Below are 27,188 nucleotides of genomic sequence, written 5' to 3'. Positions count from 1 at the left end.
CTAACACTGCAGAACTGCGGCACAGAATGCAAATTGCCTAAACTGTACATTGTTTTCTAAAAAACACTAGCCTTGTTCGTGGACATTTAAGACTAACACACTAACATAATTACTCAAAGTTTAACGGATATTCAAATTACATACACTACTAATGCAATGAATTAAAACCAAGACACCCATTAACTTCAGCACACAGTTTTTTTCTTTATCAACATCAAAATACTTTACACAAAACCATTAGTAAATTGCATTGTTTAAAAGGTAGTTAGGATGAAAACTATGCCTAGCCTTAGACAGCGCACTACAAACAGCAGTAGCCGATTTCAAACAAAAGCACAGATGAAACAAAGGAGGCAGCACAAAACATCAGACATAAATCAAATGAAGCCGCACAGGTGTCCTAAGGCATTCACGAGGCTAGCACTCTCCCTCTACCCAAGTGAGAATCACTGTCCACTTGTCACATCCCTCATTGCGAGTTGTTTACTTTCCAATTCAGGCCACAATTTAGTTGCCCTAAAGAACTACATTTGCAGTCAACTACTTCGAAGTTCAATGGAAACCTGCTGGCGTGCGGGTCTTTTAAAATGTGACCCGATTAAAGTTGCATGATCAAACATCCGCTACACAACAAAACCCAATGTGCAAGTCCTAAAAGATGGTGCCACCTGTCACTGCCAGGTGTAATTACGTAAACACGTCTGGCTTAAAGGGTAAGCAATCAGTATCCTCAAAATGACTATGTGCAGATATCACGGGGCTTTAAGATGCAGTGCCATGGTGACCAGAGTGCTGTTAGAAGACAGTTACCTCACACAGTATTATGGGTCAAGGCAGTGAAAGCAACATCTACTGTGTACACAAACATCCTGTGTCGAAAATGTTGCATTGACATCCAAATATCAAATACATTAGAATGGTGATTAGAATTGGATTCAAATTTCACATCTCTCTCTCTCATCAGTTTGGAGTTAGTCACACAGACAATTTTTGTTGACCTGCCACCTCACTTGGTCACACTCCTACATTATCTCCTGGACACACCTGCACTTTTGGTTGAATCGCATCTATTCTATTGATCTATCAATCAAACACTGCTTGTAACAGCTTTCAGTCCAGTGAGAAAACAACAGTCTTTTCCTTTTAAAGATGCAGGCTGCTTCGAAGGGCTCCGTTATAATCAGACGCCGCTATTCCTGTCACCTAGTGAACCCTGTCTGCGGAGGAGGAGCACATGAGTTTCTCAGACCAGATTTACACTTCACACAGTGCCGACGTTTGGCTGGTCTGAACAAAGTTAAAAACACCATGTCTGATTTCCAAATGTTCACAAGTCAGACAATGTCGTTTGGTGGATTGTATTTCCATTAAAGCACACGGCTCCTCGACACATGAACCATGCAAAGACTGAAGTGTCTTTAACACGTTGGACCCATTAAAATTGTTAACTGGAGTTAACAATTCCAAGAAAATATCCTGCAATGTGCTCATTCACAAATATCAAGGCAAACTGCACCACAGCATCCACAGAACAGCCTCTCATCCTAGAAATGAGGACCAACCTATTGAAGTTCTCAAAAACAATGGGTAAGTGATGTAGTGGTACTAAACTTTTAGCTTTGGTAGCAATACTAGCTTTTGGACCTCAGTACCAGTACCAAAGCAATTAATGGACAAACTCCGTCACTTCTGTGTGCTGCACTATCACCTGCTTCCCTGTCGCACCTCGTAAACACGCGACTCTCTGCCTTTTGAATTTTCCAGCACGTTGAAGTGTGAGGTTCCCTGTGGAGTTTGCTACGTGTTGAAGAAAGGAGCAGGGGCTGGGGCCGGGGGCTTAGGTTCCTGTGGAGTCTTCAGCACATCAAAGTACAGAAAAACAAAGGGCTGAGCACAAAATCTTTAAACATACAGTTTACTTCCGGTACTGAAATGCTGGTAATGTACCTTTTTAAAAATAAGGGTTTTCAGTACCTTTCTAGCAGTGGTATACCATGCAAAACTATTGTGGTGAGTTCACTGCATTTATTTTATATTTTTTATTGTAAACAAAATGGTAAAATGCGAAGGTCTGTCTGACGATTACTGGTTCTAGAACCCTGATCCTGCCCTTAATCAAGATGATGACTGGATATGTTCTGGTAATTCACAAAAAGGCAGTGGCAACCTCAGCAACGTGGGCAGAGTGGTGGCTTTGAGGCTAGGGATCTGCACTGGCAATCAGAAGGTTGCTGGTTCGAATCCCGTAAATGCCAAGAGGGACTCTGCTCTGTTGGGCCCCTGAGCAAGGCCCTTAACCTGCAATTGCTGAGTGCTTTGGGTAGTGAGAAAAGCACTATATAAATGCAAAGAATTATTATTATATTTTTATTACAGCAAAGTAAATGCAATATGAAGTGACATGGTAAAAAGAGAGGGGAGCGGAGGTAGCAACATCTGCTGAGCATCAAGCAAATCTTGGAGGCCAATTACGAAGAATTCCATAATAAGGAGAATAAGAGCAGTAACATCTTTTGAGTGTCAAGCAAATCACAGCAGGGGCTTAAAGGACACAGACTGAGGTGCAAACGTATTCAGAATTCATAATCAAGGACAAAAACGATGGCTCACAGGCATACAAGACAAAGTAATAAAATACATGAATTACTAGAGAAACTATTTACTAAACATATGTAGTACCAACAACTCCTCATCTTTAACTTGTGTTTTAATTGAATTGTATTTGAGGACTGTGGGTCTGTATGTTTCACTAGTTGTTTTTATTATTTTGTATTCTGTACTTGGAGAGCACACACTTTTGTTTAGGCCACATTTACTAATCAAACAAGAAGCAGTGATGATATAAAGAGAGATAGATTGTTGCGTCTTTCCAAGCTCATTTTCCACAGCCTGCACACAAAGCATCCACTCTCTTCAAACAACATTTGTAAAAGACTGACTGGAGGTAGCCGAGCTGTACAAATTTCTCCTTAGCTTTGATGCCGAGGAGTTTCCCTGTTTCAAAATTTAATTTCCAGGCACTTTCCAAAAGGCTCACCTATGAAATCAAATGTATGGCAGAGGACTAAGCAAGCCTTTCCTTTATTATTGCCCAAGTCTGGCATCAGTAGTCCAAAAGCATTTATGTCAGCAAGTCGTTCATACACAAAACTTTAAATCTCTACTAGTTTTAACTAGCAATTTTCTGATTTTGTTCATGCATAAACCAACCCAAGAAAATCATGGGAACGAAATGTTGCTGCCGCGGGTTCTGATGTACAAAGTTTGCATCTCTCTCATGTACATAATGGTATGAACAGGAAACCTGCAATAAACATTCTTTTCCTCCATTTGGATGTAGCCATTGTGCAGCCAGAAGTCATCCGCATGGAGTAGAAATCAGCCTTAACCTCACTCTTTTATTGGACAATGAGGCAAATAAATACAGATTTTTTTTTTTTTAACTTCTGGAATAATCAGCACATATTATAAACAGAAAACTAACATCTCAGGAAACAATTATTTAACATTTTTGGGGAAAAAACGCATGCATTTTGTACAATAGCAATGAGCATGCAACTGGATAACAGTCCATGAGACGAGTAATGTAAAAATTTTTTCCTCTTTTTTCCCCCATGGATATTTTTCACATCACTTTTTGTTTTAAAGTGTTGGTCACTATTGGCTTCTATTATACCAAACTTTTTTCTCTCTGTTCTGCATAAAAATATGATATTAAAAATGTTTCTCAGCCACCGCTACACACTGAATGTGATAAATAACATTTAACAAAACTATACATCATTTTGGGTGGATTATTTCTTTAAATAAAATGCTCAATTCTGATAATCTTGCACTGAAATGCAAGCAAAGGGTGGTTATTTTATTAGAAAATCAAGTTCCAGACATTTTGCTTGTTTAACATTAACAGAACAGGATATGTACATGCTAGTTTAATATACACTCACCTAAAGGATTATTAGGACCACCATACTAATACAGTGTTTGACCCTCTTTCGCCTTCAGAACTGCCTTAATTTTACGTGGCATTGACTCAACAAGGTGCTGAAAGCATTCTTTAGAAATGGTGGCCCATATTGATAGGATAGCATCTTGTAGTTCATGGAGATTTGTGGGATGCACATCCAGGGCACGAAGCTCCCGTCCCACCACATCCCAAAGATGCTCTATTGGGTTGAGATCTGGTGACTGTGGAGGCCATTTTAGTACAGTGAACTCATTGTCATGTTCAAGAAACCAATTTGAAATGATTCGAGATTTGTGACATGGTGCATTATCCTGCTGGAAGTAGCCATCAGAGGATGGGTACATGGTGGTCATGAAGGGATGGACATGGTCAGAAACAATGCTCAGGTAGCCCGTGGCATTTAAACGATGCCCAATTGGCACTAAGGGGCCTAGTGTGCGCCAAGAAAACATCCCCCACACCATTACACCACCACCACCAGCCTGCACAGTGGTAACAAGGCATGATGGATCCATATTCTCATTCTGTTTACGCCAAATCCTGACTCTACCATTTGAATGTCTCAACAGAAATCGAGACTCATCAGACCAGGCAACATTTTTCCAGTCTTCAACTGTCCAATTTTGGTGAGCTCGTGCAAATTGTAGCCTCTTTTTCCTATTTGTAGTGGAGATGAGTGGTACCCGGTGGGGTCTCCTGCTGTTGTAGCACATCCGCCTCAAGGTTGTGCGTGTTGTGGCTTCACAAATGCTTTGCTGCATACCTCGGTTGTAACGAGTGGTTATTTCAGTCAAAGTTGCTCTTCTATCAGCTTGAATCAGTCGGCCCATTCTCCTCTGACCTCTAGCATCAACAAGGCATTTTTGCCCACAGGACTGCCGCATACTGGATGTTTTTCCCTTTTCACACCATTCTTTGTAAACCCTAGAAATGGTTGTGCGTGAAAAATCCCAGTAACTGAGCAGATTGTGAAATACTCAGAACGGCCCGTCTGGCACCAACAACCATGCCACGCTCAAAATTGCTTAAATCACCTTTCTTTCCCATTCTGACATTCAGTTTGGAGTTCAGGAGATTGTCTTGACCAGGACCACACCCCTAAATGCATTGAAGCAACTGCCATGTGATTGGTTGATCAGATAATTACATTAATAAGAAATTGAACAGGTGTTCCTAATAATCCTTTAGGTGAGTGTACATTATATATATTATTATGAAAACAGGAAGGTAGTGATTTCTTTTAACAGTGTCATGTACCTTATAATGAAAGGTACAACTAGCCATCATAATTAAATGTAGCTGTGGTTGTATTAATAGACACAAACTTCTACAAGTAACAAAATACTAACTGTGTAAGCCTGTGCTGTAAAAAGCCCGGGGTCCTAGAAACTATTGAAATCGTCAGAAAAAAAACTGAAATGTAGAGATGTCAGGTAATTGAAAAGAACTACTCTGGGCATCTCTCTCCTAGGAGGTTTTGTTTTGCCAACGTGCTCGCCTTACTTCTGTATTAGCAGCTAAGTGAGTGACCGTTTCTTCGGAGGTTTCGTGCTAGCCTCTCTCGTGTATCCTCGGAGGTGCAGCCCTTACACCGACTCCACCTCTCACTTCCAGACCAGACTGACAGACAGACACACACACTTCCACACACAGACGTTTATATAAAATATGACGCAACTTACTGTAATCTTGCGTATTGTTTCAGATGACAAGGCCTACCTACATTTCAGAGTACTTCAACTTTTACAATACAACTGTGCTTTGGTTTTACATTTTTAGGTCGGCTTGACTTAAAATGGAAAGAGACAGATCTTTATTGTCACATACAGCACAAGAACATAGTGCAGTGCAGTGAGGTATAAATAAATGCAGTAAATAAAAGTAGGAGAAGATAAATAAGCAGCACAAATACAGTAAATCAGGTTTTTTGTTTCGTTTTTTTAAGCAAAATCTAGTACAGTAACACATAAAGCAGCAGGTGGGTACAGGACAAGTGCAGGGCAGGTAGGACCAAGTTAACATTAACATTGTGGTTCCTACCCCAAAGCTCTTTAGCCTCCACTGATCCAATTACGAACAAGATTTGGCACAAACAGTTTACGAAAATGCAGCGATAACGGTAAAGCTCATTTTAAAGTGCAATAGAGCGACCCTACAAAGACAAAAGGCAGAAGGCGGCATGGCTCTACCTAACTTCCAGTTTTATTACTGGGCAGCAAATATACAGGCGATAAGAACCTGGACACAAATAGAAGAACATATACAGGCATGGACCGCAATAGAAGTAAAATCCTGCAGTACTTCTTTGTATTCCCTGCTCTGCGCTCCAATAAACACTGCGTTATCGCAATACACTAATAACCCAATTGTGCTCCACTCACTTAGAATCTGGAACCAATGTAGAAAGCATTTTAAGACGGAGAAGCTTGTGGCACCCCTGCAAGAGAACCACCTCATTCAACCTTCACAGACATATGCAGGTTTTAATATCTGGAAAAAAATTGGAATTAACTTGCTTAGAGATCTTTATATAGACAACGTCTTTGCATCCTATAAAGTGCAATTTACGATTTCTATATATGCTGCACAGGGCTTTTGTCTTTTGCAACTTAACCATCAGTTCAGTAAAGTGCTTCAACCTACTTACAGAAAATACAATGTGAAACAAAATGTTAGGGTCTGGTCTGTGAACCCTTAAGAAATTACTTTTAATGTATAAATGTGAACTAAAAAATGTGATCCGTACTCCCAGTCAAAAACTAGACAAGAAAAACAAAAAAAAAAAGTAACACACTAAATGTTTTACTTTTTCATTAATTTATTGATTAAACTGATCCAATATTAAACGTCTCTGTCGAAAAAAAGTATGGCAGCCCAGGCCAGTGGGCTGTGGCCCAGGGGTGCCCTGTGAGAGCTACCTAGCTTTAGTGCAATTGGGTCTGAATCTGAGAGGAACAAGCACCGCAGGAGGACAACAGGACTACATGGAGAAGCTGGCATAAAAGCAGCTCTGCAATCGATGTCAGAGCACTTCGGACGTGTCTCCTGGCTGTTAAGAGTTCATCTTCCCTCGTGTGTGGTTGCCAGCCAGCCAGCCAGCCTCACAGGGCCAGTAGATGGTGGGCACATGATTTGCCTCTGAGACAGAGAGAGACAAGCAAAGGGGTAAAGCAGCTGGGAGATGCCACAAAAGTGCTCACTAGGTGCTATGTCTGTGAACAGTGGTCTTGGAGCTGCTCGTATTTAAACCGGCTTCGGACAGTTGAGTGTATGTAGGAAACATATAGGTTTGTGGTTATTAAAATAGCAGTGTACTTTGGGATGCTTTTGGTTACAGAAAGTGCGCCACCACAGAAAAATGGTTAGAAAAAACTGACCTATGCGATCAGAAACTGGCGTGACCGCCTTGACCAGCAATGGCAACAGAAGCTGTTAATCAGTCCAGGACAACGGCTCGCACAAATTTTGGCCACTTGAAACCAATGGAACTCAAGGACCATAAAACAAGATAAGACAAGAGACATGCCAAGTCACTGACCACATCAGAAGAAAAGAAAAATACAACACCCATGGCGGCACTGAGCACTTCAAGGTAGTGCTGGGCGATATGGAAAAATCATATATCACGATATGGATTATTTTATATCACAATAACGATATATATCACGATATACCACCCACAATAAAGTACGTTTCCAGTTATTCTCTGAAAAGTTTGACAAAAATATCATTGCATACTTTTTTTTGCAACTTTATTTTGAAGTGACATTTAACTGAACTGTCACAAAACCACAAGATGGAGTTTCTTTTGAAAAAGTTCATTTTATTCTTGATTATCACTTATATAAAGGGTAGAGTATGCATTGCATAGCGACAAGACATTATCATTCATTTGTCATAGCCTATTTAATGCAATATTTTCTTTAGTAATTGATAAAATTAGGTTAGAAACGATAGAAACGATAGAAGAGAAATAGGACGATAGACACTTTTCTATCGTCCCCACGATATATATCGTCATATCGCCCAGCACCACTTCAAGGTGAAACACGGGGATATACACGGAGTCCACACTGACCTCTGGAACGACTCAAGAATTCTTAAGTGTGGGAACAGGCAGCTACACTGGGATTTGAACCTGGCGTTTCCTTCTTTTAGTGCTTGATTGTTGATTAAATCATTTATGCACATTTTGTCTATTCAATACTTTTTACAGTTACAAGAAGCAGAGCACAAATTTTGTACACAAACGTCTCAAAACAAAGTTTCTACACCGTGTCACGTTCTTTTAATAAAAGGTAAAATACAGAGGCCTCCCTCATGCACAACATGTTGCCGTATCAAAGAAACACATCCAAGTAACAAACGGTTTGCTCCTTTGCCATCTAGCAAGTGAAATCATTGAATTTCTTTGTCACATCAACAGACTTGAAAACAATTTCTACCCATTGGATATTAAAAGGTTGGCGACCATACACCGAGATCTTCTTTGTCCTGTCAGCAAGACTCGTAATGTAAGCTCATGCACAAAAGATGCTAATGATTAATCACAACTCAGTTGCTTTATTAAATTATCATTTATTAAGTGGATATAATGCCAATACTCTATATATTATATATATATATATATATATATATATATATATATATATATATATATATATATATATATATATATACACATGCATTGTATTGCTGTATATTTTTAATATCATTGTTTTGTTTAGTGAATTGTGTTGACAGTGTTTTAGTAGAATGCACGGTTATCAGCACTGCATCACCGGCACTGGTGGTCAGCATTAACTATTCAGTGGACTGGCAAATGTAGTGACCATAACTGAATTGAAATGAACATACAATAGCAAGCAAATAATGTACAGGAGAGCAAACAATTCAATTTGCCTGCTTTCTGAAAAGAAACATTCGCCAACTGCTTACTAACTAAATTGTGCTGGGGAAAATATTGCTTAGAAATATAAAAAAAAAAAACCCAAAACACGCAAACTGAAAGTCCATCAGTTATCACACAGGTGACAGATCTTGAAAGAGAAACAGACTTTGTGCAGAATACATGATTAAGGCTTTTTTTATTTTTTGGACCTGAACATTTAAGTTAACTAATGATGAGCTACCTTCTCATTTCTCTGCAAAAGCCAATATCTAGAATATCAGGAAGTCATGAATGCCATAAAATCTATCGATTAGCAAGTAGCAGACTACAGCAGTGCTGAACAAACACTATCAGGAGTGGAAATAAGATGTGAAGCTCATGTTCACGTGTGCAGACTAGGATTTGAATTATTGTATCACTTAAAATTATACCTGAAACTACATTTCAAGAGGGTGGTGATGTTATGAATCTTATGGAAATCCTAAAAACCACCGTAAAGCCTGAGGATTTAAACCGCCATAATAAGAGGGTAAAGGAAGTACTACGCTTGCAGGTATTCACACTTCACTGCACACAGTGAAAGTGACAAGTCATGTTTAAGATCAGGGATAATAATATTTTAATTGTCTTATGATCAAGGCTTGCCAGTTTATTGTCCACCACCATGATTTTAGGTGTACCACTTAACCTGCCCAAGTCTCAAATGCAAAAATGTGAAAACAAATGAATCATTGTGCGTTAAGTCACTCTGGCGTGTAAATTAATAGAAATCAATTTGGACGTAAATTTGGAAGCCTTTCTTTCTTTGTCTGATGAATGACAAAGAATGAATCTCAGAAACAATATGCTCAGCTGCTGTGAGGTCAGAACGAATCTCCAAAGCAATGGATAAAAAGTAGTGCAACATTAACCTGAAGACGCGAAGACCAGCACAGCAAAAATTATCTAAATCTAACTTTGAATGCATATAGCACCTTACTGTCTCAAGACATTTTACAAAACAAAGAAGAATATAATACACAGCCATCCAAAACACTGAAGCAGATTAAAGAACACATGCCAAAGTTAACCGATAAGAAACCCCATAAGAGATCCCATAAAGAATAAAACTGTATGATTTCAAGAATACAGTGTGAATTATGAAAGAAAAAAAAATTCCAACAGGCCAAAAAGTGGTTGGATGTGAAATTAAAGAAACAATTGATAAATTTTAAATAAGTGGAAAATTTGTGACCAAGGATTCCAAAAGGTTCTTTTAAAAGACTCCATTTTAAGAGTGCAGGCAATAGGCTCTCCTCCTAAAATAAACTGTTATTTACAAATTATCCCTTTGAATTCATGTGGGTCATGGGTGCAGGACCCCAGCGAATGTCAAAGTCCAATAATATGTTTTGGGGCCTTGATTACTGTATATTCTAAGTTTATTACACTTAATAAAATGATTAATGTGAGCTAGAGAGGCAGGCAAATCATGCGTGCGAGGCTGGCAGCCGAGGCAAAGATGTGCGGTACCCCCCAGACAAAGTGTGTAGCTCAGAAGTTACTGAACTGTAACTTTTTACAAAATTTAACTTATAATAAATTTGAGTGTATATGTTCATGATAGTAAACCAGATGCAGATGATGGTGGTGTAGTTATAAAATGAAATGTCCAGTGGGCAGCCGCTTGAAGTTCTGAAAAGTTTTGTCCAACCATGATACCAACGTATGTGAAGACTCTTACACGTTGGGAATGCTCCTGGATGGGAGAAAAACAAAACACATATGAACAAGCAGTGACAGGACAAGGACATTAGTCCAAAAAATGCTGTAATCAGACGGGTGTAATTGTGACCCAGTTGTGCAGTGAAGTGTTGAAACAAAAAAAATAAAAAAGACACCACCGACTGCGATCCTACCAGCTTCTTAGGACTCATTTTTAAAGCTAGCGCCCTCATCTTTCACACAACAGCACTTGCAGCAACCGTTGAAGCCACCCAATCATGCACTACTCCTAGGGGTTGCTGGGTAGGTTTAGGTAGCGCTGCTACAGCATCGTTGGCCGTTTTCTGCAAAAAGATTACAAAACACACAAACTAATTTCCATTATTATTCAATTATTGATGACAAGCCTGCAAATAGGCAGATCTGAAAATCATAAACTCACAAATAGCAAAGGGCTGACCTATTCTTTTATCAGGTGATTATTTCCCCTTATTTTAACCTTCTTTAACCAAATCTGCAAATATTTAACTTCAGTCCAGACACAGGACTAGAGCAAAAAAAAAAATTATATATATATATATATATATATATATATATATATATATATATATATATATATATATATATATATATATATATATATATATATATATATATATATATATATATATACTGCTCAAAAGAATTAAAGGAACACTTTTTAATCAGAGTATAGCATAAAGTCAATGAAACTTGTGGGATATTAATCTGGTCAGTTAAGTAGCAGAGGGGGTTGTTCATCAGTTTCAGCTGCTGGTGTTAATGAAATTAACAACAGATGCACTAGAGGGGCAACAATGAGATGACCCCCAAAACAGGAATGGTTTAACAGGTGGAGGCCACTGACATTTTTCCCTCCTCATCTTTTCTGACTGTTTCTTCACTAGTTTTGCATTTGGCTACAGTCAGTGTCACTACTGGTAGCATGAGGCTATACCTGACCCTACAGAGGTTGCACAGGTAGTCCAACTTCTCCAGGATGGCACATCAATACGTGTCATTGCCAGGTTTGCTGGGTCTCCCTGCACAGTCTCAAGGGCATGGAGGAGATTCTAGGAGACAAGCAGTTACTCTAGGACAGCTGGAGAGGGCCATAGAAGGTCCATAACCCATCAGCAGGACCAGTATCTGCTCCTCTGGGCAAGGAGGAACAGGATGAGCACTGCCAGAGCCCAACAAAATGACCTCCAGCTGGCCACTGGTGTGAATGTCTCTGACCAAACAACCAGAAAGACTTCATGAGGGTGACCCAAGGGCCCCATGTCCTCTAATGGGCCCTGAGCTCACTGCCCAGCAGCATGCAGCTCGATTGGCATTCGCCATAGAATACCAGAATTGGCAGATGCACCACTGGTGCCCTGTGCTTTTTACAGATGAGAGCAGGTTCACCCTGAGCATGTGACAGAAGTGAAAAGGTCTGGAGAAGCCATGGAGAACATTATGCTGCCTGTAACATCATTCAGCATGGGTTTTGGAGGCCATGGAGAGCGACTTTGGACGGCCGAGGAGATTCTGGTCCACCGTCCGGCGTCTCAGGAGGGAAGCAGTGCAGTGTCAACACCGTATATGGTGGGGATGGTGCGCTGCTGACCTCGACTTCGGGCGTTGTGGGTGATGGGAGGAGTACCGAAGACCTCCTCAATCCCACTAACATGCCTTCCAATGAGGAAGCAGAGCCTGGGGACTCTGAGGTGGGCTCTCCCATCTCTGGGACTGAAGTCACCGAGGTGGTCAAAAACTCCTTGGTGGCAGGGCCCGGGGTGGATGAGATCGCCGGAGTTCCTTAAGGCTCTGGATGTTGTAGGACTGTCTTGGTTGACCGTCTCTGCAACATGCGCATGGACATCGAGGACAGTGCCTCTGGATTGGCAGACCGGGGTGGTGGTCCCCTCTTTAAAAGGGGACGGAGGGTGTGTTCCAACTATAGAGGATCACACTCCTCAGCCTCCCTGGAAAAGTCTATTAGGGGGTTCTGGAGAGGAGGGTCCGTCGGATAGTGAACCTCGGATTCAGGAGGAACAGTGTGGTTTTAGGTCCTGGTGGAACAGTGGACCAGCTCTTCACCCTTAGCAGAGTCCTGGAGGGTGCATGGGAGTTTGCCCGACGGTCTACATGTGTTTTGTGGACTTGGAAAGGCATTGACCGTGTCCCTCGGGAATCCTGTGGGGGTGCTCGGGGTATGGGGTACGGACCCCTGATAAGAGCTGTTGGTCTCTGTACAACGGTGTCAGAGCTTGGTCCGCATTGCGGCAGTAAGTCGAGCCCGTTTCCAGTGAGAGTTGGACTCCGCCAGGGCTGCCCTTTGTCACCGATTCTGTTCATAACTTTTATGGACAGAATTTCTAAGCGCAACCAGGGTGTTGAAGGGGTCGGTTTGGTGGACTCAGGATTGGGTCACTGCTTTTGCAGATGATGTTGTCCTGTTTGCTTCATCAGGCCGTGATCTTCAGCTCTCTCTGGATCGGTTAGCAGCTGAGTGTGGCGGCTGGGATGAGAATCAGCACCTCAAATCCGAGCATGGTCCTCAGCGGAAAAGGGTGGAGTGCCCTCTCAGGGTTGGGGAGATCCTGCCCCAAGTGGAGGAGTTCAAGTATCTGGGGTCTTGTTCACGAGTGAGGGAAGAATGGGCGTGAGATCGACAGGCGGATCGGTGCGGCATCCGCGTGATCGGGCTCTGCATCGGTCTGTCGTGGTGAAAAGAGCTGAGCCGTAAGGCAAAGCTCTCAATTTACCAGTCGATCTACCTCCTACCCTCACCTATGGTCATGAGCTATGGGTAGTGACGAAAGAGAGCGAGAGAATACAAGCGGCTGAAATGAGTTTCCTCCGCGGGTGTCTGGGCTTTCCCTTAAAGATAGGGTGAGAAGCTCAGTCATCCGGGAGGGGCTCAGAGTAGAGCCGCTGCTCCTCCATCGAGAGGAGTCAGATGAGGTGGCTCGGGCATCTGATCAGGATGCCTCCTGGGCGCCTCCCTGGTGAGGTGTTCGGCGTCCAACGGGAGGAGGCCCGGGGAAGACCCAGGACAGCTGGAGGGACTATGTCTCCCGGCTGGCCTGGGAGCATGGGATTCTCCGGAAGAGCTGGAAGAAGTGGCGGGGAGAGGAAGTCTGGGCCTCTCTGCTTAAGCTGCTGCCCCGCGACCCGACCTCGGATAAGCGGAAGAGAATGGATGGATGGATTCCAAAAGGTTCTTTTAAAAGACTCCATTTTAAGAGTGCAGGCAATAGGCTCTCCTCCTAAAATAAACTGTTATTTACAAATTATCCCTTTGAATTCATGTGGGTCATGGGTGCAGGACCCCAGAGAATGTCAAAGTCCAATAATATGTTTTGGGGCCTTGATTACTGTATATTCTAAGTTTATTACACTTAATAAAATGATTAATGTGAGCTAGAGGCGCAGGCAAATCATCGTGCGAGGCTGGCAGCCGAGGCAAAGATGTCGCGTACCCCAGACAAAGTGTGTAGCTCAGAAGTTACTGAACTGTAACTTTTTACAAAATTTAACTTATAATAAATTTGAGTGTATATGTTCATGATAGTAAACCAGATGCAGATGATGGTGGTGTAGTTATAAAATGAAATGTCCAGTGGGCAGCCGCCTGAAGTTCTGAAAAGTTTTGTCCAACCATGATACCAACGTATGTGAAGACTCTTACAAGTTGGGAATGCTCCTGGATGGGAGAAAAACAAAACACATATGAACAAGCAGTGACAGGACAAGGACATTAGTCCAAAAAATGCTGTAATCAGACGGGTGTAATTGTGACCCAATATATATACTGCTCAAAAGAATTAAAGGAACACTTTTTAATCAGAGTATAGCATAAAGTCAATGAAACTTATGGGATATTAATCTGGTCAGTTAAGTAGCAGAGGGTTGTTAATCAGTTTCAGCTGCTGTGGTGTTAATGAAATTAACAACAGATGCACTAGAGGGCAACAATGAGATGACCCCCAAAACAGGAATGGTTTAACAGGTGGAGGCCACTGACATTTTCCCTCCTCATCTTTTCTGACTGTTTCTTCACTAGTTTTGCATTTGGCTACAGTCAGTGTCACTACTGGTAGCATGAGGCGATACCTGGACCCTACAGAGGTTGCACAGGTAGTCCAACTTCTCCAGGATGGCACATCAATACGTGTCATTGCCAGAAGGTTTGCTGTGTCTCCTGCACAGTCTCAAGGGCATGGAGGAGATTCTAGGAGACAAGCAGTTACTCTAGGAGAGCTGGAGAGGGCCATAGAAGGTCCATAACCCATCAGCAGGACCAGTATCTGCTCCTTTGGGCAGGAGGAACAGGATGAGCACTGCCAGAGCCCTACAAAATGACCTCCAGCAGGCCACTGGTGTGAATGTCTCTGACCAAACAACCAGAAAGACTTCATGAGGGTGACCCAAGGGCCCCATGTCCTCTAATGGGCCCTGAGCTCACTGCCCAGCAGCATGCAGCTCGATTGGCATTCGCCATAGAATACCAGAATTGGCAGATGCACCACTGGTGCCCTGTGCTTTACAGATGAGAGCAGGTTCACCCTGAGCACGTGACAGAAGTGAAAGGGTCTGGAGAAGCCATGGAGAACATTATGCTGCCTGTAACATCATTCAGCATGAGCAGTTTGGTGGTGGGTTAATGATTGTCTGGGGAGGCATATCCATGGAGGGTCACACAGACCGCTACAGGCTTGACAAAGGCACCTTGGCTGCCATTAGGTATCAGGATGAAATCCTTGGACCCATTGTCAGACCCTATGCTGGTACAGTGGCTCCTGGTGCACGACAATTCCTGGCCTCATGTGGTGAGTATGCAGGCAGTTCCTGGAGGATGAAGGAATTGATACCATTGACTGGCCACCACACTTTCCTGACCTAAATCCAATAGAACACCTCTGGGACATTATGTTTTGGTCCATCCAATGCCACCAGGTTGCACCTCAGACTGTCCAGGAGCTCAGTGATGCCCTGGTCCAGATCTGGGAGGAGATCCCCCACAACACCATCTGTCATCTCATTAGAAGCATGCACCGATGTTGTCAGGCATGTATACAAGAACACAGGGGCCATACAAAGTGCTGCGTACAATTTTGAGTTGCTGCAATTAAATTTTGGCAAAATGGACTAGCCTGCCACATATTTTTTCACTCTGATTTTTGGGCGTCTTTGAATTCAGGGCTCTGTAGGTTGATCATTTTCATTTCCATCAAACGATGTGGCATCCTTTCGTTCCTAACACATTACCCAGTCTATATCAGTATAGATATCCAGGAGGATTTCTTTTTCCCATTGAGATCTGATGTGTTTTCAAAGTGTTCCTTTAATTTTTTTGAGCCGTTTATATTGAGAGGAATTACTCTTTGGAATGTCAAAGCACCCAAATTATATAACCTGTGAAAAAAGGCTCTTCATGTCCATAATTAAGGGACCTCCCAGAAGGTACTTCTGACTCCCACTGTAAAATAACAGTACAGTTTGCAATGCCAGCATCCAGTGCAAATAAAGAATACCTTTAACTAAACACGTGTCGTTAAACAAAGAGGAGAATCGGAGAAGATTCCTAACCATCACCAGATTGCTTCTTGATCGGTGCTCCCCAATGCATTAACAGCCTGCTCATAGTTTATTTTTTCAAAACATGCCACAAACAAGAAAATCTTTGCTTTGTCACGACACTTCACAGTCTCAAAAGAAACGGTTGCCATCGTGTACGATCAACTGGTAAACCTACTAGCGTGGTAACAAAAAAAAGCACCTCCTATTAAACCCAACGGGTACAAGGTTTTTTTTTTTTTTGTTGTAGTCAGCCCATTGATCAAAGGTGTGCTCGTGCCATTCGATGACTCAGTTCATTGGTTTCATCATTGTATTATTTGTATTTATAGAACTTATGGTATAACCACATTCAATTTAAAAAATATAAACATACCAGAATCAAAAGGATAAATTACAATTTTAAGTTTAAATAAATAATGTGTTCATTTCTACGAACAAGGCAAGGATCAGAGTGGCAGATACATTTGTTGCTCTTAAAAGAGAGGACATTGCTACTTGTGCCTTCGATATCAGAAAACATTTTAAGCTGTTAATAGAACTCAGCAACCAGTCACACACTGAAGAGACCAGGCAAGCTCTCCTCTCAGGTATCTGCTTTATTGTACCACAGACAGTAAAATCATTTCTAATAATTCAAGAATACACAGGGGTTGTCAGATATCCTGTTTTTAATTGGCCAGCTCTTTGAGGTTTTTATTCAAGTAAGCAAACATACAAATAAAAGGCGTCGTGCTATTATTATTATTATCATTATCAGACGCTTGCCTAATATGCCTGCCACTTGTCTCAACCTTTGATACACTGTGATGAAACACAAGACTTCTGGGTATGTTGTGCTTAACCACCATTATGATACATCCCTTTTATACAAACTGGATTCCAAAAAAGTTGGGACACTATACAAATCGTGAATAAAAACTGAATGCAATGATGTGGAGGTGCCAACTTCTAATATTTTATTCAGAATAGAACATAAATCACGGAACAAAAGTTTAAACTGAGAAAATGTATCATTTTAAGGGAAAAATATGTTGATTCAGAATTTTATGGTGTCAACAAATCCCAAAAAAGTTGGGACAAGGCCATTTTCACCACTGTGTGGCATCTCCCCTTCTTCTTACAACACTCAACAGACGTGTGGGGACCGAGGAGACCAGTTTCTCAAGTTTAGAAATAGGAATGCTCTCCCATTCTTGTCTAATACAGGCCTCTAACTGTTCAATCGTCTTGGGCCTTCTTTGTCGCACCTTCCTCTTTATGATGCGCCAAATGTTCTCTATAGGTGAAAGATCTGGACTGCAGACTGGCCATTTCAGTACCCGGATCCTTCTCCTACGCAGCCATGATGTTGTGATTGATGCAGAATGTGGTCTGGCATTATCTTGTTGAAAAATGCAGGGTCTTCCCTGAAAGAGATGACGTCTGGATGGGAGCATATGTTGTTCTAGAACCTGAATATATTTTTCTGCATTGATGGTGCCTTTCCAGACATGCAAGCTGCCCATGCCACACGCACTCATGCAACCCCATACCATCAGAGATGCAGGCTTCTGAACTGAGCGTTGATAACAACTTGGGTTGTCCTTGTCCTCTTTGGTCTGGATGACATGGCGTCCCAGATTTCCAAAAGAACTTGAATCGTGACTCGTCTGACCACAGAACAGTCTTCCATTTTGCCACACTCCATTTTAAATGATCCCTGGCCCAGTGACAACGCCTGAGCTTGTGGATCTTGCTTAGAAATGGCTTCTTCTTTGCACTGTAGAGTTTCAGCTGGCAACGGCGGATGGCACGGTGGATTGTGTTCACTGACAATGGTTTCTGGAAGTATTCCTGAGCCCATTCTGTGATTTCCTTTACAGTAGCATTCCTGTTTGTGGTGCAGTGTCGTTTAAGGGCCCGGAGATCACGGGCATCCAGTATGGTTTTACAGCCTTGACCCTTACGCAGAGATTGTTCCAGATTCTCTGAATCTTGGATGATGTTATGCACAGTTGATGATGATAGATGCAAAGTCTTTGCAATTTTTGCTGGGTAACACCTTTCTGATATTGCTCCACTATCTTTCTGCGCAACATTGTGGGAATTGGTGATCCTCTACCCATCTTGGCTTCTGAGAGACACTGCCACTCTGAGAAGCTCTTTTTATACCCAATCATGTTGCCAATTGACCTAATTAGTGTTTATTGGTCTTCCAGCTCTTCGTTATGCTCAAATTTACTTTTCCAGCCTCTTATTGCTACTTGTCCCAACTTTTTTGGGATTTGTTGACACCGTGAAATTTTGAATCAACATATTTTTCCTTTAAAATGATACATTTACTCGGATTAAACGTTTGATCTGTCATCTACGTTCTATTACAAATAAAATATTGACATTTGCCATCTCCACATCATTGCATTCAGTTTTTATTCACAATTTGTTTAGTGTCCTAACTTTTTTGGAATCCGGTTTATAGATAAAATATTCAATGGGACACCATCACTAAAACCAGCATAAAATCACAGCCCTTACGAGGTCAAACATTTTTTAGGAGACTACGATACAAATACAAGTTAAATATAAAGGCTACAGAAAGGACATAACAGCACAGGAACAAGTCCAGAGAAGAGCGACTAGGCCAATTCCAAGGCTGCAGGGGAATGAATTATGAGTAAAGATTAAAAGAGCTGAGCTGTTACAGTTTAAGTAAAAAAGGATTACGAGGTGACATGATTGAAGTGTTTAAAATTATGAAGGGAATTAGTCCAGTGGATCGAGACGGTGACTTAAAAATGAGTTCAACAAGAACACAGGGACACAGTTGGAAACTTGTTAAGGGTAAATTTCACACAAACATTAGAAAGTGTTTCTTTACACAGTGAACCACAGACACATTGAATAAGTGACCAAGTAGTGTGGTAGACAGAAAGACTTTAGGGACCCGAGTGGCTGGACCAGGCTTGATGTTATTTTAGAAGAATTAACTGGATAGGACAGACAAGCTTTGCTGGACTGAATGGCCTGTTCTCGTCTTGGTGGTTCTAATTTGCATTATTTGGACATAATATTTATTAATTTAAAAAAATGAATGGATGGATTAACTTGATTTCTGAGGAGAAAAGTTACATCCAGAAGACTGTGCTCTTATTTGCGTAATAAATAGTGAATAGAATAGGCAAATTGTGAGCGAGGAATGTTTCCAGCTCTACAGCAATGGAACATTTTTTGGTCCAGAATGGGCCCACACACAGAGACTGTAAGCAATAAGCAAATTCATATGGCTGGCTGTTTAAATAAATATCCTACATGCAGTTATAAGTAACGTAGAGGTGCTCCACTGGAGAAAAAGGTCTACGGATGGGGACAGCGTGCAGCATCGAGTATTGTGTGTACCAAAAATGCTCTGCTTACACAAGAGGTATTGCTGGCTGGAGAAGACATTTTGATATTAGCCACCATTCAGGAATGTCTTCATGGTGTGCAGTTGTCCAATGTCCAGCTGGAAGATCACCCCAGCTGAATGTGTGTCAAAGGTCACTACCTCATCAATATTATAAATCATTGTCAAACTGCCCTTAACAAGCAGCAAAGGCGACTGGCTGTTTCTGATGATAGTGTCACATATTATGATACCCACTGTGTTCTTGCAATGTGCTATTAAAAGAATTTTTTCTCACGCTGCAAACGAAGCTAATGTCATATTAATCTGTGAAGCCAGTAATTATCAGGGCACAAGAGAAAGGCAAGGCTCATTTCTAAAAACGGCCAAACGTCACTCTACATCATTCTAGGCAATTTAGACTTAGCATCAGGGCAAGTTCAGTTAGAAACATTAGGCTGTAATGGACACACTCGAAAGTGACTCGCCTCTGTAAGTAGATGACAAATGGTCTGAAATGTTACCTCAGCAATCCATACAAGATGAAATATTTCTCTTGAATGTGGAAAATGACAAATACTGTGGAGTACACAGACACTTCCTATTGGAGATTAGAGCCCCTTCTGTCCCACTCTCAAATCGGTCATACTAGCAAGTGCCACACTTAGGCGGACCACCAGAACACAATGAACGACCATTGTGCTCATATCAAACCCACTCAGCCATCTGTACAACTAATGAGCATATCATTGAACGTTTTCTGTTTAATACAGAAGTAGAACACGTCTCCCTGGGTCAACATGAGCCACACTTCTTCACTGTCACCTTTTTAGGGCTTAGTACTTACATGAGACCATCCAGTGGCAATGATGAGTGTAACTGATGTGAAGAAAAAAAATAAATGATGTGCCAATCCAATGGTTCTTCACACTAATTGGGCCACAGTTTCTGGGTGGAAGTAACTTTATCCCATTTTGTATTTAGTTTCAACTTTTTTTTTTTTTATCCAAAGTCACTTAAAACTCTCGATGTCAAAATTATTTCCATATGATTACAACTGTACAAATGATCAGACTTGGTCATGTTTGCATACTGTATCAAGTCTGGTGTCAGGACAGGATTGTTCAACGTTTAATACCTTAACTGATAGGCCGAGTTACCTTGGAGAAAGAAATCACAAAATGGGACACTTAAGGTTTAATGAAGGCAGAGGAAATGCATGCCATGTCTAGAACAGGTCAGGTCAGGTCGGGAAGCATGCACTGGTACAGCACGTTACCGCACCCACCACACGACGAAACAGCTCAGGATCTTGGTTGGCAACCCCACAGGCAGACACATGGTCCAGGCCCACCCTCCAGAAATGACCATCTATCTGCCACACCCAGGTGTTACGGGTGGTCCAGCCACTCGGATCCTCAACAGTGAGGATCCTGCGAGAAGGGTAACCCCTCTGGGAATCGTGCCACATGGCGCCAAAGAGCCATTACTGATGCTCCCTGGCAAGGTCATTGGAAAAGCAGAAAACCCCACACAGGCAAGAGAGAAAACTCACAAAAACAATTGATTTCACCCCAGGACACTCCACTTGTGAGGCAGCAGTACTGACTTGTGCTTCAGTGTTACCCAGAGTTCTAATTCGTACTCGTCGAGGGGGGGATTGGAACTGGAAGCACTCTCTAACAAAGCTAGCTACGAGAATTCAGGCACAGCAACTTAAGATGCCAATAGACTGGGCCGCCACAGACCCTGCCCGTCATGGCTGCTGAAAGCACATGTGTCAGGACACGGCAATACCCCCCTACAGTTTCTTTTAAATGTCGATTCCTCCTCGCTCCACCCAAACTGTACTGGTTAGATTAGCCACACCTTTCCCTGGCACAGAATTCCATCAGCTTCATTTCGTTTGCTTTACTGCATGTTGAACAAAGGACAGAAGATGAAAACAATTAACACATAAAAAAAAAAAAAAACCTGACAAAGCCTGACAGTGATGATGCATAGAGACTGCAGCAGACTTTTCTCAAGGAAAAACTTCCTCCCACCTCAAAGAACTATGTCTTAAAGACAAAAGAGACCGAGTAATGGACAAGTAGACGAGTGCAGGTATACTCATGGAGTAGAGTGGAGCGAAGCACACCAAGTGGTAGTATTCTATACGTCAGAGTGTTGAATTTTTTTATCTCAAATCTCCCCTCAACTGTCAAAGCACTTGATCGTCCTCCTTCAAGCAGGATGGCTTAAAAAACGTATTCTCTTGGCAAGCTGTCATTTCCCAGGGGAAGTCGGGGGGGGGAAGGCATTACTCTTTAACGCTCTGCATGTTAAGTCTGGAAGTTATTTTCTTTGGAGAAGCTGGTAAGATCATAAACACCTGACCCAAACATTTCGCAGTCCCAGTATCGACCCACCATTCCAGTACACAAAACAGCAACAAGACACGGCTTTCTTGGTAAATATTTGATAATCATCAAATCGACTGCTTACTTTTCAGTAAATGTGGCTCACAGAGTGAAAATAGTTAAGCAGCACCCATTAGTTGGTGCTTCCTCACCTCAAACGAAACACAAAAAAGAAAGAATGGGCCACAGACATTCATCGCAAAAAGCAAGAAAAGAAAGAAAGAAAAGAAAAGAAACACAAACATTCTACAGTATCCAGTTGACTCGGTCCAATGAGAAAGTGAAGCCTGCATGCTATCCACAAGTGTGTGGGGTTTCTTCTATGCTCCTTGTAAAGGCTGTGTCTCACGTTACATGACTTGATGCGATTTTCAGTCGTTGCCTTCCTTTACATAACCTTCGTGAGTCAGGCAGTCGGCGGCACACTCCCTCCCAATAATCCAGTCACGTAACGTTTCAGGTTTGACTTTACCTTTAGTTGTAAGGGTGGGTGAGGTGAGCACAAGAGCAGACAACCATTAAATGCTCAATCAGAAGTACAACAAATATAATTCAGCAATGAGGAGTAGGGAACACAGGCGGCTTTAGACCTCACAAACAGAAGAGAAGCTCGTCTGTCTGATATCTCAAGCATTACATGCATTGACAGAAAGGAAAAAAGGAGGAAAAAAAAAAAAAGGCACGAAGTTGTGACTGAACTCGATGGAGCTGTTAACCCTTCATACGACGACAGCTCAGTCAGTCAGGCAGCACACTATGGGATCTCGCAGAAAGGGGTGAGCACAACTTCACTAGATAAGCAGCACTCGCTGGGTGAAGCAGACATGCCGGGCACTTTTCAGTCCTTTAAACTGCCATGATCCGGTGACACAATCAGCAACTCCAGTCGGCAAATCTGACATACCCTAAGATTACAAGTTGTGTAATGCGACACAGAAAACTGACCAAATGGGCAAGTGTGGGTATGTACTTGGGGAGTGTCGTGTAATGGACTGTGGTGCCATCTTTGAAGCACTTTGAGCTACATTTTTTTGTATGAATATGTGCTATATAAATAAATGTTGATTGATTGATTTATGCTTAGTTTCTGTCATGCACCCATTTTGACAGTCTTCCAGTAATTCAAAAAGCACATTAAAAAAGCTGATAAACTGTCATAATAATCAGGTCTTCAAAAAAAGGTTATTTAACACTCACAAGCAATGTCATAGTTGTTCTTAGGTACAGACAAATGAGCAGGTAGGCTGATAGAACACGGCAGTTCTAATCTCCCCTTTCCTAAATGTAACCCCAGCAAACAGAAAAGCCAAAGAGAACTTTTAACAAAAATTGGAGAAAATGAGTTAATGTGTGTAACGGGGGGTTCAGCTGTTCAACATAATCCAAAATATTATTACCAAATATAATACTGTATGGCACAAAATAAAACAAACTCTTCAAAGAAGACAGTAAATATGCACATTTATCCAAACAGACCTCCAGTTACTCTTATGGTGGGAAATTATGATTTTACTTTTAATGTGCAAAATCTATATGGGATCATTTTAGCATTGCCAAAAGATTGCTACAATTTACAATACAAACATATAACCAACATATATGAGGAAAAGTTTTACCATCTATCCTGTATTTACTTCAGAATGATTATAAAAAAAAAGAAAGAAAAAAAAAAGCCAAACCTTATGAAACGTACGTAAACACATCAGTAGTACATCAGTAGTAACAAGTTACTGCAATAAAACGTCAATAGCTAAATTTCAAGACAAACCAGGCCAGATAGGGCAGTCTTGGCCTTTCAATCCCAAACTTTCCAGTTCAGTCCACCCGTCTTTTTACTAAACCTGCCATTCAATGATAAGGTCAATTCGCCATCAGGATGGGACACAAGTCCACTGTACAAGTCTCCCTTACAGGACTAGGATTCAAGGTTGCCAATCAACTGTGCACAAGGACAATTGGGTATCTCTACAAGGGTGGCACCTCTGCAGAAAACAATCCAACTCTGAGCCAATGGGCATGAAGGAAGCACTACTATTCACTGAGCCACCACGCTGCCCAACCTCAGTACGGCTGCGCAGTATGCCCATGCCCGCTTGTAAATGCATTTATGTAATTAAGTAAACGCATACATCCAATTTTTGAGTAATTTAAACACGCTTTTTATCATTCGTAGTTCAAGCTCTTATTAGGCTTACTTAACACAAATCACACCTCAAACCCACGGAACCTCGTCGCCGACTTAACACATTTCTATCCGTCCAGTATCTGAACCCGGTAATTCCGGTTTAGGCTGGCGCATGGCATGAACCATTCCAGTACGAAGTGCCAGTCTGTCGCCATTCGCATTCACCAAGTGACCCTTAACCAAACTGTCACGACTTGCAGAAAACACGAGGACAACGTGCCAACTTCACGCAGGCAGTGACCGACATTTCGTTCGGCCTAAAATTCGGACTCGCTATTTCTTAAAGTCTCAAGGCACGTTTACTGAACACGTTTTAGTAGAGTCGCAATTCTCTTTACGGCCGCCAGGAGCATACGCATGTAACAAAGTTCGTCAATCTCCCTTCGTACTACCTCTTTTTCATGACTAAAATACTGAAATGTATACATTTCCCAAATGCTGTGCGTTTTGAGCTGGATCGGTTAGGAAATACGAAGACGAGTGCGATCGCATAAGCAGACGCGTTGTGGAAGCCGACACTGTTCCCCACAGCCCCCCCACGACCAAAGCGTGGGCCACGCGAGGAGACAGAAGCAAGGATGCCGTTCGAGGCTACCCACCGCAGTTCTTTGATTCGCGACGATCGTGTCAAAAGCAAATCGAACACTCACCTGAATCGTATTCCGGCACAACAGCCTGGTACTGTGGACCCACTCGCATTCCACCGGAGCCTGAAAGAAGTCACAAGGATCCGTGTCAAGAAGGCAACAAAGCAGCCGGCGCTAGCAAACTTCTGCACACGCGTTCTAGGCTACACGCTCCCCAATATGCTATTCCCATTAGCTACGCGCTACCCCCTTACCCACAATAGAATAACCACAGTAGAAAAGACATCTCTGTGAACCACTTCGGTGCGGATTATCAGAGATCAGAAGAAATCTGAATCTAAAGGTGTCGAGGAGAATACTCTAAAGACAAGCTTCGTCAATTTCAGGAAACTAGTGTATAAAGGCTTTGCATCTTTTCACTACTCAACGCCTCTGCGTCTCTGGCCCTGACACTGGAGGAGGGTTGGAGTTGCTGGAGTGTGTGTGGGGGGTCAATCGAAGGAGGTTTTTTTTTTTAACCATACTAGCGCCCCTTTACATCATTTTAAGGTTGCTCACTTCTTCAGACCACTCCCTACTTTACATCCCTACAATTATGAACAGGACTAAACACTCTTGAACATCACTCGAAATGTGTGATCAGCTATCCTTACTTTTCCACTGCCCATTAACACACATTTCAAAATGTTTAGGCAGCCCACCACTCTTATTAATAGACACCCTCACTTTCTTCAAAAGGTGTGTATAATCAGGTTATTCTTGCCCAGTTGATCGCTGTTAGACAATTCTACAAATGTCCGCTTTAAAGCTGTTTGATACCCCTTGTCACTTTTTAGGAGACCACTCTTTCACAGCGATGGAAGCTTTTTCGTTATCCTCTGATCAACATGTGTTTAAGGCTATCCTCAGTCGTTCTCTTCAACGGCATTTGAGGCTAAATATGTCTTCAGTGTCCCTAATGAAATCTAGACGTCCACAAATCTCCCTTCGACAGTGGGTGACTGTCCTCATTCTCTCCAATGCGCAGGCCCTTCAACGTGACTTTAAGCCAACTGTTGCCCTTCCACTGCTTATTACCACCCCTGGGGATGGCGTTTGAGGCTGGCTATTTTTACTTGCCATTCCCTTGTTTTGTACTATTCACGAATATATCGTTACCCAGGTTAAGCTCATCCTGTCAAGGGGGTTTGAAGCTCGACTCGCTCCTCCTCCTCTGAGCACGCGTTCGAGGCTATTACTACCCCGTCCACTTCTCATCACCCCGTTCAAAAGCTCGATGCTCTTTACCCTCACCATTGCCATTTATATAGTTGTGCGTTTGAGGCTATTCATACCCTTTTACTTGCACATTCAAAGGCACTTTGTTGACCCTAATATTCCTTTTTTCCCTATGTTCGAGGCTATTCCTGCCCCCACGTTGACTGCTCGAGGCTATTCTTGCCCCCACCCCACACGCTCACTCGTTGGTCGGCGGTGTTTTGTCTTGCCCCCCACGACTGACCTACCGTGATCATCATCGCTGGACGACCCCGCCGTGCTGCCCTCTTCCCATGAGTGACCACTATTCCCATTTGCAAAACTTTTGCTGGCGCTGGTTTGCTGAGCCGCCGCATTCCGCCCTCTCCGCTTGCCGGAGACCTCCGAAGAGCTCTTCTCGAGCATTGCTGGCATGATTAGGACTACTACTTATTATTACTGCCCCCCCCCCAAAAAAAAAAGAAAAGCTTTCAGCCACGGAAGAGATGGACGCTACCGGGCGATGAGAAAGATTCCAGTTTCGGTGTGGCAAAGCACGCTATTGGTTGAGCTGCTTATTAAATTGCCTTCATCTGAACTTTCCACAGCCTCATCACATTCGTCGCCCGGCGGCTGGCGCTGAAGGCACACCGCACTGCTCAAGCTGTCTGCACCTCCCTGCTTGGTTCAATCAATCTACCCCAATACTTACAATGTCCCGCCTATGACGCGCGTCTATTGGACAATAGCCTCATGACATTCTTACCATTGGTTAGCTGCTTATGTCGATCAAGAAAGCCTGGTTTCCGTTGTTAGGGTAGGTGGACCGACAAATCGGCGCTGCAGGGCTGAGACGAGGGGGCGACGGGTGGTGTACAATATCTATACCCAATAAACTGGCAGACTTACAGGAGTTGGCCAGAGCAGGTTTACTTTACATGTTCAAATTACAGGGTGAAAAACAAATCTCCATAGTCACCCAATTTCACACAAAGATTGGGGGATGGTGGTTTATGATGACCTCCCTACTTTTACCCCCTCCAACCTCCACTGCTTAATTTACATGTTAACATGGGAAAACTCAGGAGCACATTTAGAAAAAAGAGTGAAAAAATGCAAGTGAATATCTAGTTTAATGTTTAATTGTACATATTGAGCTCAACTTTAATTCTTCATTCTTCTTTGTTAGATTATTCTTAAAATGCGAAAAACACATTGCGCTTGGGGATTACTCCACACCCAACACCTCTCAAGAGAGAGTTTATT

The 27,188-nt window shown here is 42.3% G+C and overlaps 1 protein-coding gene across 2 annotated transcripts in view; it reads right to left on the bottom strand.

The window, feature by feature from the left end:
• The window catches only part of rcor1 (REST corepressor 1), a 92,004-nt gene extending 65,393 nt beyond the window's left edge, over nucleotides 1-26,611 (bottom strand). For both annotated transcript variants that reach the window (XM_039741123.1, XM_039741124.1), the window contains exons 1-2: nucleotides 26,192-26,611; nucleotides 24,750-24,809 (exon numbers count right to left, since the gene is read on the bottom strand). In XM_039741123.1, the coding sequence (XP_039597057.1) occupies nucleotides 24,750-24,809; nucleotides 26,192-26,357 (226 nt within the window). In that variant the 5' untranslated portion in view covers nucleotides 26,358-26,611. The remainder of the gene's footprint in view (nucleotides 1-24,749; nucleotides 24,810-26,191) is intronic.
• Between the last annotated feature and the right edge of the window lie 577 nt (nucleotides 26,612-27,188).

This window comes from Polypterus senegalus, chromosome 18 (assembly GCF_016835505.1).
Source record: "Polypterus senegalus isolate Bchr_013 chromosome 18, ASM1683550v1, whole genome shotgun sequence".
In the NCBI taxonomy this organism is placed as follows: Eukaryota; Metazoa; Chordata; class Cladistia; order Polypteriformes; family Polypteridae; genus Polypterus; species Polypterus senegalus.
The sequence above is the reverse complement of the archived record's forward strand: the minus strand, read 5'-3'. Positions and strand labels throughout refer to the sequence as shown.